Raw genomic sequence first — 14,490 nt, 5'->3', positions numbered from 1 at the left:
AGATGTACCCCTACTACCCCAAAACTGTGAGAGGATTAAATGAGATAATGCAAGTGAGGACTCAGCAGAATTCCAAGCTGTGGCTAAGTGCTTGATAAATCAGACCCAGATACTTTTTAAATTTCTTTTCGCAGTTTTGTATTTTATCTGTAACTCATGGTGTTTTCTTCTAGTAATTCCAGTGGCAGCTCCTAGGACTTGACCTTTCTCTTGCCACCCTTTCTGTGGGATCATGGCCCCAAATAGCCTTATGGCCACAGTAAAAATGGCACTGGGCACAGGTCCTGCCTAACCCAGGGGGCATCCTAAATCGTTCACCTCCCGTAGGGGTACTCAACTCAGCCAGGGCTGTGGGCTTGGCCCCACCCAGCCAGGTAAAAGGGGCTCCCCCAGGCTCTCTGCAAGCCCTATGGGGTGAGGCTTTTCAGAAACACCCTTCTCCTGTCCTCCCATCCTCTCCCACCCCTGGCATCATCCAGGCTTGGGAGGGAGGGGCTTCCATGACAACAAGCAGAACTTCGCAGCCCCTAGGAACAAAGTCCTCATCCCTTCCTGCCTTTGTTCCCTGTGGGATGGCCCCGGCCCCAGAGCAGGATGGTTCAATCCTCACTTTCCCAGACCCTGCCAGGCTGTCTTCTTTCCAGGGAGTATGTAGTTACGGAGAGGGGTGGAGGCAGGGAGGGTGGATGGGAGAAGAAATGTGATACGTGAAAAATACTAGAATAAGGTTGCCAAGTTAGATATGAAGCTAGTTAATGTCCTTAGGACAATAAGTAAAATTGTAACCTGTAGGGCTAATTTCTCTACCAAACAGAAATGATTTACTTCTCCCAACAAAAATCACTTGCATCTTACCAGTTTTCTGTAGATTATTAGCACCTAATTTTAAGTGGTCTGGGCCCCAGTCAGTAGTGAATATGGGTCAAAGTTACTTCCCCGGGAGAATCAGCTAACTCTCAGATGGCTTTGTTAACATAATACTCTACAGCAACACTGTCAACATAAGTATAATGCAAACCACATGTGTAATTTTTAATTTTCTAATAACCGCACTTTGAAAAAAAAAGAAGTAACTGGTAACATTAATTGTGACAATTTTTAAAATTTATTTTTAGTAAGCAGGGAAGGGAGGGAGAAACAGAGGCAGAGAAACATCGATTAGTTGACTCTCATGTGCTCCCTGGCCAGGGACCACTGAACCTGCAACCTGGGCATGTGTCCTGACCAGGAATCAGACCTTTCATTTCCAGGGACAGTGTCCAACCAATGAGCTACATCGTTCAGGGCTGTTCAATACATTTTATTTAACCAAATATATCCAAAATTATTATCATTGCAATATATAATCAATACCAAAAAATTTACTGATGAGGTCTTTTACATTCTCTTTTTCTAACTAAACAATTGAAACCTATCCGAGAGGGATTTTATATTTACAGCACATCTCAGTTCTAACTAACTACCTTTGAAGTGCTCGATGATGCCATACAGGGCCAGTGGCCGGTGTACGGGTGGTGCGTCTCTAGGGCAGTGCTTCTCAGACCTTAGGAGGCGTCAGAATCACCTGGAGGAATGATGAAAACACAGGTGGCTAGGCCCTCGCCCAAGAGTTTCTGATTCCGTGTGTCTGAGGTGAGGCCTGAGGTTTCTGCATTTCTAGCCAGTTCCCAGGTGGTGATGCTGTTGCTGCTGGTCCAAGGACCACACTTTGAAAACCACTGTTCCAGGATGGCTTTGAAAGGACTCACAGTCATCTTTTTGCCTTATTTGCAAGTTGTGGGTGATTTTTCTTAGTAGCCCAGGGGCTGGTGAGGAGGGTCAGGGCGTGCACTGCTGCAGCTGCAGGCTCTCTGGAGAGAGTGTGCGTTGGCACGCCTCTGACCGGGTGGGAGCAGCCTCGTGGACCGCCAGCCAGCATGGATGAGATTCCAGCAGCTCCACCATTGGCGTCACCTACCATGTGCAGTTCTGAGCTGGAAGCTCAGGGGGAAGGGGAAAGGGAACTGATGGTCATCACCCTGAGGAGGGCCCAGGCCTTGTGTGGTCACTTCCTGCTCAACACCCCTCTACAGGCAATGCCAACCAGCCTCAAAAACAGATGTCCTGGGGCTCTCAGGGAGGGGTGGTCTCCAAAGGTCAGACCAGAAGTGAGCGTTGGTGTGGCCCCAAAGGACAAATGCAGCCTATAATGGAAAGGGAAAGGTAGGAAGACCTGCTGAGCAAGAGCTGTGGAAGGGTCCATGAGGGAGTCCCCAGAGGGAGCCAGGGCCCTGCGGGAGGCAGTGGCCCGAGGCACGGGCACTGGGGAGGTGGAAATAAAGGACTCCCCAGAGGCAGGACCGGAGGTGCCTTGGCAGCCCTCAGTTGCTGCTCTTCCGGTTCCTGGATCAGGGTGGATGCCAGGCCAGCAGGACTCACTGTGGCCCTCACCACGAGCCAGTGCCTGGACCAGAGCCTGCCTCTCCAGCCCCTACCCAGGAGCCCTTCCTCCGGACTGTATAGGTTTGGAAGCAGGGTTGCATGCAGTGGACACATGTGAGCATGTAGGGGAAGCATGTGTCACCCTCGGGGCAGGCCCATGCTTGTTGAATTGTCAGTGACATCCAAGGGTCAGCATTTACCCCCTTCAGGACAGGGACTATGTCCTATCCTGCCCTTTTGTCCTCCTCAGTTTAGCACCTTGTGAAGGACTGAGTTTATTAACACAGAATTTAAATAAACTGGTCTACACTGCGTGTGGTTAGGGTGTCAGCACTCTGTCATATAAACGAGGGACATGCACTAGATGACGGCTGTGGGCATAGAGGTGTCTGCAACATGGGGTGTCTTATAGGGCAACAGGGAGTCTTTACTGTGGCATATAATGTGACATAAATGGAGTGTCTACTCTGCGCAGGTATAGTATTTGGGAGCATTTGAGGTGCCTGCGCCTTGGGGGACCTACTGGATTACATGTGGCATCTACACTGTGGTGACTACCGTTTGGAGGCACGAGAGCTGTGTGTACTGCAGGGCACCTTGCAGGGGTGGATGAAGGAGACACATGATGGGTGTGTATAATTCAGGGCCAATGGCATGCCTGCACCTCAAGAGTGCTCTGCAGGGGCGTATAGAAGGTCTGCACTATGTGAAAGTATTTGGGGGTGTTCCTTGAGGATGGAAATATGTGCCGATGTAATGTGCATATGGAAAGGGAACTAACGGGGGTTCCCAGAGGGCACCCGTTGTGCAGAGGGAACTGACAGGTTCTGGGGAACTGGGGTCCGCAGTGGGACAGAGGCAGGGCCTGGGATGAGGTACATCTCCAGGACAGCGACTAGTGCCAGCACCCAGCGAGGCTCCCCCCGGGACACCTCTGTTCCAGAAGTGGCACCCACCACTTGGGGAACTCCTCTTTTTGGACTTGTTTTCAGAGCCTGTATCAGATCGTTCTTTGAATGTGAATTTCCTGTTTGTAGACTCTGAGAGCAACTCTGATGAGTTAAAACAGATGTTTAGATTCAGAGTTCAAAACTAGGGGGTGGTGATAAAATGAGGGAGCTGACCAGAGGGGCTCATAGAGCAGCCCAGGAGGCTGCACCACATGCTAGGACCCCCTCACGCTTCAGTTTGCACAGGGCATCTCCCCAGGTGCTCAGAGAGCCCCATAGCGACTGAGACCCATAGTGACAGCATTCCAAATTTGCTGAGAGTCCAAAACCAGAAGGTTATCTGTGGTTACCTCACTGGTGGGTGGCGGGGCCAAGGCCCCACCATCTCGGCCAGCTGCCTGGAAGAATGGAAGACCAGGTGCTCATGTATTCGTCTAAAAAGCAGCCTCATCACTGCATAGGCTGTGCTTTTTTCCAATTACTACTGTATGTGAAAAAGAAGGCATTCACTGTGTCTGTACCGAGTGTCTGACAGGTACTTGATGTGTGTATGATGGGCATAGGCGCAGTGTGATTAGGTTTTTACTCTGTGTATAATGGATATAGAGGGTGTGAGGAAGATCTCTTTGGAGGTCCTGGGGCAGGGGGTCCGCTGTGCATGAGCAGGATCTGTGTTGTGAGGGGGATTTGTTGGGGGGGGTCAGCTGTGAAGGAGGAAGGGGGACCTGTTTGCTGTATGTGATGACTGTACAGTACTTGTGATGACTATATTTTGGGCAATCGTATACAACATTAAATGGTATATTAATGCATATACAGCCCTGTTCTTTCTGTGCATATACTATGTAGGATGAGCATGCACTGTGCGCAATGGGCAGACTGTAATTTGTATATATCGTGGTGTGATAAGTGCAGGCTGTATGTGGAGCACATCTAGTGAAGGCTTCTGTGAAGGGTGTACCCCGAGTGTGGTGGGTACACACTGTGTGGTGGCCATTTGGTAATAGTGTATAAGGCATATACAGTGTGTAGAAAGGATACACAGTTTATGACAGTATACACTGTGCAGGTGATGGATATACTGTGGGGGGCGGACATGCTATGTGATATGGATGCGTATATACCATGGGCATATACTATGACAAATATACACAGAGTGGGGTAAGCTTACAGGTAAGTGTGAGTACCGGCTGCATATGAAGTGCACATTGTGTGGTGGGTATAATTCACAAGTCAGAGGTACATTCGGTGTATATAACGGACACATTCTTTGGCAGCACATTTTGTGTAAGTGTGATGAGTACACACTTTGTGGGACAAACAGGCACCATGTGACCCTACCCTGTGGGGACATTCTGTGTACGAAGTAGTCGTTGGGACAGGTCTCCTCTCTGGGCATCAGGCATCCTGTGCGTGTGCAGCTTGTGATGGGGACGTGGGGGGTGTGCCTGCGTGTGAGCAGACAGAATGGTCGCTCCGCTGGGAGGACAGGTGGCAGGGAGCAGTTGGCTCTTCACCTGTTTCCAGAACCCCCAGACCCATGAGCCCACTGACTACACTGTTTCAGGTTCTTTCTCAAGTTCTTCCTCAAATGCAACCAGAACTGCCTGAAGAACGCAGGGAATCCCCGAGACATGCGCCGCTTCCAGGTGGGTCTGGGGAGAGGGTCCCCCCCTGTAAATCTGCCCTTTCCCGACAGTGGGAACCGGGCAGGCCAAAGCCCCGTCACCCTAGGAAAGGCCTGGAGGGCAGGTCCCTGCCCAGCCCAGCGCTGTGCCGCAGGGTCTGGTGCCTGCTGGGGGTGGAGTGGCTCCATCTCAACTTATGCCGGCTGCCAAGGGAGGCTTCATTAGAGTCCCACTTAAGGAGATGCTAATTGTGACATTTTTACATGATTAACGACCTAGCTAATTTGCATAGCGTAAAGCAGAGAGCAGCTGCCCTTAGCACATCCCCAACCTGCACACCCATCCCAGTGAAGGAGGGGCGAAGAAGGCAGCCCCAATTTCCTCCAAAGGGTGGGGGTTCCTGCTGATGGGTTCTCAAGCTGATGCTGCACCTCCACCCCCATCAAAACTCTCATTGCCACTTACCTAAGACCCATTCCTGCCTTGAAGCCCCGGGGGATGCAGCCTGGGCTACTATGTATGTGCAAAAACAGTAGCCACTCCACCCAGGGAGACAGGTTTTTTGTTTTTTTGTTTTTGTTTTTTCCAGAGCTCTTGATTTTTCTAGCTCCTGGGGGTCAGTTTCCCTGGGCAGCCAGAGATTGTGCTTCTAGGGTGTCACCTGACCCAGCTGGCTCCCCTTCCACCAGCTCAGCCCCTGAGGCGCTGAAGCTCTTCCCCATGCCAGAGACCCTGAATTCTAGCATCCAGACACCAGCCTCAAGTTGCTGGTCATCCACAACAATTCCCTCCTGGGAGCCTCCCTCTCTCCAGGGCTCCAGCCAGGCTGGCCTCGGCTCTCCCCGCAGGTGGTGGTGTCCACGACCGTGAGCGTGGACGGACACGTGCTGGCCGTGTCTGACAACATGTTTGTGCACAACAACTCTAAGCACGGCCGCAGGGCACGCCGCCTGGACCCCTCCGAAGGTCAGGACTCCCCGACCTGTCCCACTGCCGCAGGCCCAGCCAACCTCCAGGCCCCACCTTGGGGCCAGGCCCTGACCTGGCTCCTCTCCTGCCTCCCAGCTGCCACCCCCTGCATAAAGGCCATCAGCCCTGGGGAGGGCTGGACCACCGGCGGCGCCACCGTCATTGTCATTGGGGACAACTTCTTCGATGGGTTGCAGGTCGTGTTCGGAAACGTGCTCGTGTGGAGCGAGGTGGGCCACCCCTGCCAGACTCCCTCCGGACCTTGGGGCTGGACCCTCGCCCCTCCCCTCGTCGCGTGGGAACTTGCAGGCTTCCTCTCTCCCTTTACAGCTCATCACTCCCCACGCCATTCGGGTGCAGACGCCCCCGAGGCACATTCCCGGGGTGGTGGAGGTGACCCTGTCCTACAAGTCCAAGCAGTTTTGCAAGGGAGCCCCTGGCCGCTTTGTCTACACAGGTAAGGAGTCAGGGGTGAGAGGGGAGGCCGAGGTTGGGTGGAAGGAGCTGGGTCCTGCTTACCGCGCTGAACCCTGGTCTCCGAGCTACCCAGTCTACCGTTTGGCCACGCCCCCTGGCTGCTGCTTTTCTCCCTATCCGGGCCACCCACCAGTGCTGTATGACCCCTCCTCCTTTGATTTTCTTACCCAGTGCTTCTCTTTCCCTGGCCTCTGGCTCCTCAGTCCCCTCCCTGGCGTGGAGTATGCGCCCTCCTCAACATCCTCTGCCTTGGGACTTCTCGCCAGAGTGTCTAGAACATCCCACTCCCCAGAGTCTAGAACATCTCCATGAGGATGTTGATTTCACAGGTGCCCCCAAATAAGCTCGCTGCTCCCTGAATCCTCCCAGGGTGTCCTGGTTCCCCCAAGCCCCACTCTGCATGCATACACACACCCTTGCAAGAAGCCACGGCAAGAAGTTAACACATGACCTGAGGGAAAGCCACTCCCTGAAGATGCAGGGTAAAATTTGGCCAGTGGTCAGAATCCTCTCCACCTCCGCGCCCCAGTCCAGGCCCCTCGCTGCTGCCCGTCTCTCCCACCCTACCCAACAGATAGTCACGGAGCCCTTTGCGGGCTCCCACCACTTGGCAGTGACCCTACTTACCGTCAGGGAGTTGGCGGTCTAAGGGAAGGTTAAGCAGTGCACACAGGGTGTGGCGGTCACGGAATTCCTCCTGGAGGGAGTGCGGGCTGAACTGGGACTGGGGGGAGGAGTGCGCAGGTGGAGATCGGGAAGGAACGTCCTCCGGGGAGAAGGGAGGAGGTTTACAGGGCAAAGACCTGGGGTGCATGTTTTACGCCTTGGGGGAAACTAAAGAAAATCTCTAAATCTGAAGTTGGAGGTGAAGGTAGATAAGGCTTAGACGCGGGCGAGTTAAGTTGGATTGAGGGACAAATGGAGATCATTGAGGGGCGGCGGGGTTCTGTTTTATAACAAATAATTTACTCCTGATAAGATCAGATGTAGACAGAAAACTCCCCCTCCGGTTCTGCGGAAGCTAATATGTACATACAGTTTCCCTCTTGGTGATAAGAAAGGATCTGAGGAAACTTCGAACCTCACTGAGTCCGGGTGCCCGGGGTGTGGGCCGGGCTGGGTGCAGGGGTCTGCGGCGAGGCTCCGGGACTGGCGGCCGGTGGGCGGGGCCCGCGCCGGGCGCTGGGACGCAGCGTCCTGCACACGCTGCCTTTTTCCCCAGCCCTGAACGAACCCACCATTGACTACGGATTCCAGAGGCTACAAAAAGTCATTCCCAGACACCCCGGAGATCCCGAGAGACTGCCCAAGGTACTCAGAGGGGCGCGGCAGGGCAGGGATGAGGGCATTCTGTGGCTTAGAGGTGGGGAGTGGAGAAGGGGGTCCCCGGCCGCTCTGTCGACCCCCGGGAGCTGCTCCTTGGTCCCGCTGTCTCCTCCCCGGCCCCCAGGAAGTGCTGTTGAAGCGGGCGGCGGACTTGGCGGAGGCCCTGTACGGAGTGCCGAGCAGTAACCAGGTATGGCGCCTCCTGCCGCCTCCCGGCCGCCGAGCCCAGGGCTGTCCCCGTCCCGGCGCCCACAGCTGCCCCTGCCCCGCTCGTGTCTTCACAGGAGCTCCTGCTGAAGCGCGCCGCGGATGTCGCCGAGGCTCTGTACAGCGCCCCCCGCGCGCCCGCGCCACTCGGGCCCCTGGCGCCCAGCCACCCGCACCCCGCCGTCGTGGGCATCAACGCCTTCAGCAGCCCGCTGGCCGTGGCAGTCGGGGAAGCCACGCCGGGCCCGGAGCCGGGTACGTACCGCAGTTCCAGCGCGCCGACAGCCCCTTCCCGGCCGCAGCGCTCGCCTGACTCCGCTCTCTCACAGGCTACGCCCGCAGCTGCAGCAGCGCGTCCCCGCGCGGGTTTGCGCCCAGCCCGGGCTCCCAGCAGAGCAGCTATGGCAGTGGCCTCGGAGCGGGCCTCGGCGGCTACGGGACTCCGGGAGTGGCTGGCCTCGGCGTGCCCGGCTCCCCTAGCTTCCTCAATGGCTCCACGGCCACCTCACCCTTCGCCAGTGAGTGCCCCCTACCGAAGGAGGGAGGAACCAGGACCCCGGGGAGCAAAGTGGGGCTCAGCCCTGGGGAGCAGGGGGGTTGCTTCCAGCACCTGTCCCGTGAGAACCGGCACTGGCCCTTCCGTTGGATGCCAGGCTGGCCTGCGTTTGACCTCTCTCTGAGGTCGGGGGTCAGACACTCAACTTGATTCCCCGGCTTCGTATCCCAGGCTCGGGGCCTGGGGCAGTTCTTGCATCTTTAGCTCTTTTTGCTGACTCAGCACACATCGCTTCTAGTACTTGTGCCCTCTTGAAATGGGGTTTTAACTAGGGGACATCCTGCTGAAACCTGGCCCACCGCCCCCTTTCCATCTTATACTAGGACTTTGGGAGGAGGATGGCTCCCCCTGCCGGAAGCCTGAGGGAACTCAGGGCTCAAGATAAGTGGGCTTTCCCCTGGCCCCACACTCCGCTGTAGCATTGTTCTGATAGGCCGCGTGGGAGCAGGGAAGATGTGGCTCCCTGCCGTGGGACCAGGTAGAGCGAGCGAATTCTGTGTGGCCAGACAACTGGATTTAGAGTTTGAGTGTTCAGATCAGGAGCTATCTGTCATTTGGCATGTTATTCACTTTGGACATCAGTTTCTTCACTGTAGAATAGAATCATTGTCACCCCCTGCCTAGGCTTGTTCCTAGATCTGAACGTGTCATTGGGCACTAATCATCCTCTGTCTGGCTTCTGGGCGGGGGGTGCAGTTCAAAGCTCGGTGGATGGGCAACAGGACATGTATGCTTCTACCATTTGCACTGGACCTCAAGTCCCTCTTTCCAACACCAAGTTCCAAAATGGCTTGTTTTCAGCTCCTTATACCTTAGCTATTCAGCAGGCATTTATAAAGCACCTATTGCATACAAAACACCTCCCTGCCAACTGTAAGAGAGTCTGTACCTCAAGTTCTGGGAGATGCTGCTGAGCCAGAAGGCTGCCCAAGGAGAAGCTAGTTGTGACTTTTCCTGCAGTTTCCTCACCTGTTCCCCGTCTTATGTTTGCTACTGCTGAGGATCCAAATATCTGGCCACCTGCCCAGCCTTCCTTGCCAGGGGCCTGCATCCTGGGCACTGCTCTTTCTGGCTGTGGGTTTGAGTGTGCCATCTCCTCTCTTCCTGGACTCAGTTTCTGGAACTGTGGGCCCCATAACCCAGTGTCCACACAGGCCACAACCCTCTGGAACCCCTCCTAAGACCTCTGTCTCTCCTGGCCACTTGCTCAGGCCAGTCTGCACCGCTCTCTTTTCCCTTCAGTTCTGGGACAGTACTCTTAAAACCTCTCTCTTAGGTGCCCCTTGGATTTGAAGCTGGTGGAATCTGAACCAGCAACCTCGCTCCCCCACTATACACACAGTGCTGTCGGCAGTGGAGAAACACATGGCTCCAGGGGGCAGAAGCCAGGCCACCTGGGGTCTCCCTGTTCATCCAGAGGATCAAGAATTCTAGAGCTGCTTATGCCCTACCTCCAGCATCAGCTGGGGACACCCTGGACTTGCCCAAGGGCCAGTCCCATCTCTTAACACTGTCTTAACTCGTGCTTGCCCAGGTCCCATCCATTCCTCTTGTGCAGAATACTTTGTGGTGTAGTTTCAGGGGTTCTCATTTTCACTGAGTGCTCCAGGACGTGCCTAGAATGACATTCTAGAACTGTCCCAGACAAAGGGTCTGGCGCTGTTTAGGCTGCCCCTTGGTCTTCTACTTTGGCCACCAGCAGCCCTGGACTGACCCACAACTCTCGGTTATACCCAAGCTACACAACGTGGCTGTGAGCCCCTGGCCTTGAGAGAGAAAGTAAATTTGTCTCGAGCCCTCCGTGGAGCACTTGGCCTCATCAGCTGGCAATGAGCATTGTTGTAAAGGAGATGAGCATCCACGAGCTGAGAATGTTTGAAACAGGGCAGCAGGGCGGAGGGGACACACTGTATTGATGTGTGTGTGTTGGCGGGGGGGTGCTTTGATGCCAAAAGCAGCTAACCTTCTCAGGCTGTTGGTTTCTTCCAGAAAGCCCAGCTCCCACCCCCATAGCCAGCCGTTTGAACAACATTGAAATCACAGCCTGGTTGATCTTTAGGGAGTGCAGGGAATTGGGTCCAGACGAGGATATAGAAAGAGGGATTCAGACATGCCCTGGGCAGGGTCCCAGGAGAGGAGGCCACAGGGTTGGAGGCAGGAAGATCTGAAAATGTGTATCCCTATGCCTTTCTTTAAAATTGACCAGTTGGAAGAGAGTGATATGGGTGATACAGGCCCCAGGCTGCAAATGACAAGGATCTGTGTTAAGCTGGTAGAGAACAAAGTGCTGGGGTGAGGGGTGATTAGTAAGGGGGATGTATTTGTGGAGGAAGTTAAAGTGCTTGCTGTGAGCTCCAACCCTGGACAGAGAGGCCTTGTAACAGGAGCCTTTATATACCCCAAGCTTCATCCTTGCCCACTTGCCCCAACTCCACTACGAACCCCAATCTTTGCCTCTATCTTTGGTACTCTGGGGCCCATAAACGTTTCCCAGCACCTCAGACTCCCAGTGGTTTTCAGCAGGAATCCTAACTTATTCTATTTCTTGCTCATCCCTCGTCTTTGGGGCCACGTCTGAGTACTTGGTTTTGTTGGATGTTCTAGTTTTGCTTTTATTTTTACCTAATCTGATTCTGTCCCCTCAAGCCCTGACAAAGAGTCTCCAGAACTCCCCAAAAGGCAAGTGTTGACCCAGGACCTCAGAGGCTCCCAGCCCACCACCAGGTCCTGCCCTGTACTGGTCTCGCCAGGACTCTCGCAGCCCCCAGTGAGGCCTGGGCCTGTGGCCAGCAGCCCACGCTGCTCACTCTGGTGCTGTCTCCCTGTTGTGTCTCCCACTGCCTTCCCTGCTGCGCCTGCCCCTCCCCGCCCCGCCCCGGAGTCATGCCCTCTAGCCCCCCGCTGGCCGCTGCCTCCTCCATGTCCCTCCCGGCTGCTGCCCCCACCACCAGCATCTTCTCCTTCTCGCCTGTCAACATGATCTCCGCTGTCAAACAGAGGAGCGCCTTTGCCCCTGTGCTGCGCCCACCCAGCTCCCCACCCCAGGCCTGCCCCAGAGCCCACGGAGAGGGGCTTCCAGGTAAGTGGTCCATTCTGCCCCACTGTGACCTAGAGGAGCAGGTGGGCTTGAGGGACTGGCCCATTTGGTCCACATCCCACCAGAACCTCAAGCCAGTGGACCATTTCTCCCCAGAGGATACAGAGCAAGGAGCTCCATAGGGGGCTCTTTGCTTCCCTGGGCCTCACAGTCTGGGGTGGTCACCACTCTATCAACTGGCCACTTGACCAAGGGAAAAGGGACACAAATTCCAGTTGGAGAGGCCTGAGAATTATCCCAAGGCCCCGCTCCCACGCAGTCGAGCCCAGAGCAGAGAGACCGGAGGAACCCCGCGTGCACTGCATGCTTTTGACCTGTGCGTCCACTGGAGGGTAGTGCACACCACTGTGAGGGACCTGGTCACTCGCTGGCTGGAAAGGGACTGACTTTGAACAAGGTTTAGCCCAGCTTCCCCTCCCCCGTCTCACAGATAAAAAATCGAGATCATGTCACCCCTCCGCATCCCATTTGTGCAGGGGTTGTCGTTGGCCATTTATCAGTTTCCTCCAACTTAACGAAGCCCAAGTCCTAACCAATAGTGTACGGCGAGTTGGAAAAAGTCACATGCCCGAGAGGAAGGTGCCTCGTAGGGTGAGCTTGTCAGATAATGCTCCAGGGTGATTTGAAAGGGCAGCCATTTTTTGCCTCGTTTTTCTTAACCTAAGGGTGCCTGGAGCTTGAAAGGTAAGGGGTGGGGATGACAGGGGGCCATTGATTTCTCCTGCCAACAAAGAGAAGCATGGGAGATCGTTGGGCAGGGCCAAGGGGTGTTGGAAGTAACACCCTCACGGAGCCGTGGGAGGGGGACACGCTGCCGCTGCTGCCGTGGTGGGTGTCAGTGCTCCTGGAGGCAGGCCTTTCTGTCCTGCCCTGGTCCCTGGCCGTCTGCTTCCTCTCCTTGAGCCAGGCCCTCTGGAGGAGGCTGGCCAGGGAAGAGGAGGCCAGTGTCATCTCTCAGTTGAAGAAGCTATAGGGCAGCAAAGGTTAGGCGAGGGGCATGTCTCCCCCAACTCTGCAATGCTGGTTCCAGGTCCGGGCTGGGGTGGCTGACTACCTTCAAGGCTCTTGATGGCTCTGTGCTCAGGAAGCGTTATATGCCCTACATACCGTCCCCAGCCCACAGAGGCAGGCAGATAAGATCCCCAGACTACACATAACTTACAGCCTCTCCCCTTGGTTACTGCAGACCAGCCTTATGAGGATTCTGAGAAGTTCCACTCTCCAGCCCGGGGGCTTCAGGGCCTGGCATACTCCTAATTACGGTAGGTCTCTGGCTGGCCTTGCCTCCTTCCCCGGCCTTGGGTGGGCTGTCTTTACAAAAGGTGGTAGCAGGGACAGGGAGCTGGGGTCCAGGCCTCTTCGGGGCCCATCTAGACAGCTGTCAGAGCCACAGTGGCCCAAACTGAACAGAAGTGGCTTCCCGTCCCCTTGCAGCCAGCTTTCCTCCAGGACTTCTCTCCATCTCCCAAACAGGTCTACGGGTCTGGCCCCTGCTGGCCCAGACTGGAGGTCTCTCCAGAATTCACACGCACACCCTGGATGGCAACACAGACAGATGCAGGGCCAGGGTTTCGGACAGACCTCAACCCATCGACCTGAGTGGGGAGAGGACTTCCTTCTCATGGAGGCCCTCCAGCCCCACAGGCTCCTCTCACCTCCCTTCCTTGGGGCTGGTTGGAAGCCCCAGCACTGTGCCGATGCTCTTGGCAGGGGAGCATCTCAGGGAGGTGCTGGAATGCAGAATTTCACTCTCTGGGTCAGTTCCTCTAAAAGAGATGGACTTTGTGCAGACCTGGAACATCGGTTGACAGGAGCACGGGAAGGGGACCGTGGGAGAGGACAGCTCAGGGAGAGGTAGCCTGGGAAGGTTCCATTTGTATCTGGCCCATCTCACTGGCCCAGCGTTCCGACTTCTCTCCAGGGCAAGGGAGATGCCCAGCAGCCTCAGGAGGCCCGCCCAGGCTCCCATGGAGCTTCCAGCGGCCTCTTGACCCCACAGCTGCCTCGCTCCCACTGCAGCCTGCACACTCATGCTTGCCACATCATGAATCCCAGTGGGGGCTTCGGGCATGGCAGTGCAGAAGAGGGGGTACCAGGCCCCCTGAGTAGTGGGTTTTCCTCCCAATAGATGTCTTACGGACTCTGGCTGGTCCCACAGAATCATGGAATGGGCCCAGCTGCCCCTGGCCTCACACTCTGCTCTGCTAGGGTTGGAGAACACAGAATAATAAACACAGATGCAGGTGGCCACCCGGCCTCTCCTGCCTGCTTCCTTGGCCTGGGTCTGCTTTTCTTGGCGGTTCTGCAGTTCTCAAGGCAGTTCTACACCTGGGCAGCCTTCTTGCACCTTGGGCTTTTTCAAGAGCCCCAGAGTTCAGCAGAGCAAGTGTTCCCTGCCCAGGTCTGCAGGTACTGTGGGGATTACGGGGAGCACGCTAGCAGGTTGGAAGATCCAGAGCATGGGATCGGCCTGGAGAGCTCCATCTAGGAGCACAGTTGCCACTAAGGACTCTGTCCCCCAGCAGTCTTGCCAGGACCAAGGCACGGAGTGTCTCCCTGCAAGGTGGGGGTTGCTGGGAACCGGAACAGAACAAACTAAACACTACCTAGTGTGCGCAGGCCCAGAAGTAAGGTCCTTCCTGACTAGAGGCTGCAGGGCCTTACCCGGGCTGGGTGGGGTAGCCTTTGGCACCCCGGGTGCTATCTGAGCAAGTCCTGACCCTCAGGCCTAGGCACTTTTTGGCTCTCCTGTCTCAGAGTTTTGGAGGGAGGGTAGTAAAGAAGCAAGATTCCTGGGTTCATTTACCCCCTCTCCCAGGAAGAATCCCTGTTGTTCCCCTGAGACATGCCCCTTAGACC

General features: G+C 55.5%; 1 protein-coding gene across 4 annotated transcripts in view; it reads left to right on the top strand.

Moving 5' to 3' along the window:
• The window catches only part of EBF4 (EBF family member 4), a 56,319-nt gene extending 42,411 nt beyond the window's left edge, over window positions 1-13,908 (top strand). Inside the window, exons 8-18 of one of the 4 annotated variants that reach the window (XM_053671371.1) lie at window positions 4,939-5,020; window positions 5,848-5,965; window positions 6,065-6,198; window positions 6,299-6,425; window positions 7,668-7,756; window positions 7,896-7,961; window positions 8,056-8,233; window positions 8,308-8,496; window positions 11,416-11,613; window positions 12,818-12,893; window positions 13,105-13,908. In XM_053671371.1, coding sequence (XP_053527346.1) covers window positions 4,939-5,020; window positions 5,848-5,965; window positions 6,065-6,198; window positions 6,299-6,425; window positions 7,668-7,756; window positions 7,896-7,961; window positions 8,056-8,233; window positions 8,308-8,496; window positions 11,416-11,613; window positions 12,818-12,888 — 1,252 coding nt within the window. In that variant the 3' untranslated portion in view covers window positions 12,889-12,893; window positions 13,105-13,908. Of the gene's footprint in view, window positions 1-4,938; window positions 5,021-5,847; window positions 6,199-6,298; window positions 6,426-7,667; window positions 7,757-7,895; window positions 7,962-8,055; window positions 8,234-8,307; window positions 8,497-11,180; window positions 11,614-12,817; window positions 12,894-13,104 lie in introns of those variants that run through there. The other 3 variants (XR_005081937.2, XM_037141175.2, XM_037141178.2) reach the window with 3 other exon arrangements.
• Window positions 13,909-14,490: the final 582 nt, after the last annotated feature.

Source organism: Artibeus jamaicensis, unplaced genomic scaffold, assembly GCF_021234435.1.
Source record: "Artibeus jamaicensis isolate MK-2021 breed Jamaican fruit bat unplaced genomic scaffold, CSHL_Jam_final contig_685, whole genome shotgun sequence".
Taxonomy (NCBI): Eukaryota; Metazoa; Chordata; class Mammalia; order Chiroptera; family Phyllostomidae; genus Artibeus; species Artibeus jamaicensis.
This window is presented reverse-complemented; position numbering and strand designations above follow the sequence as displayed.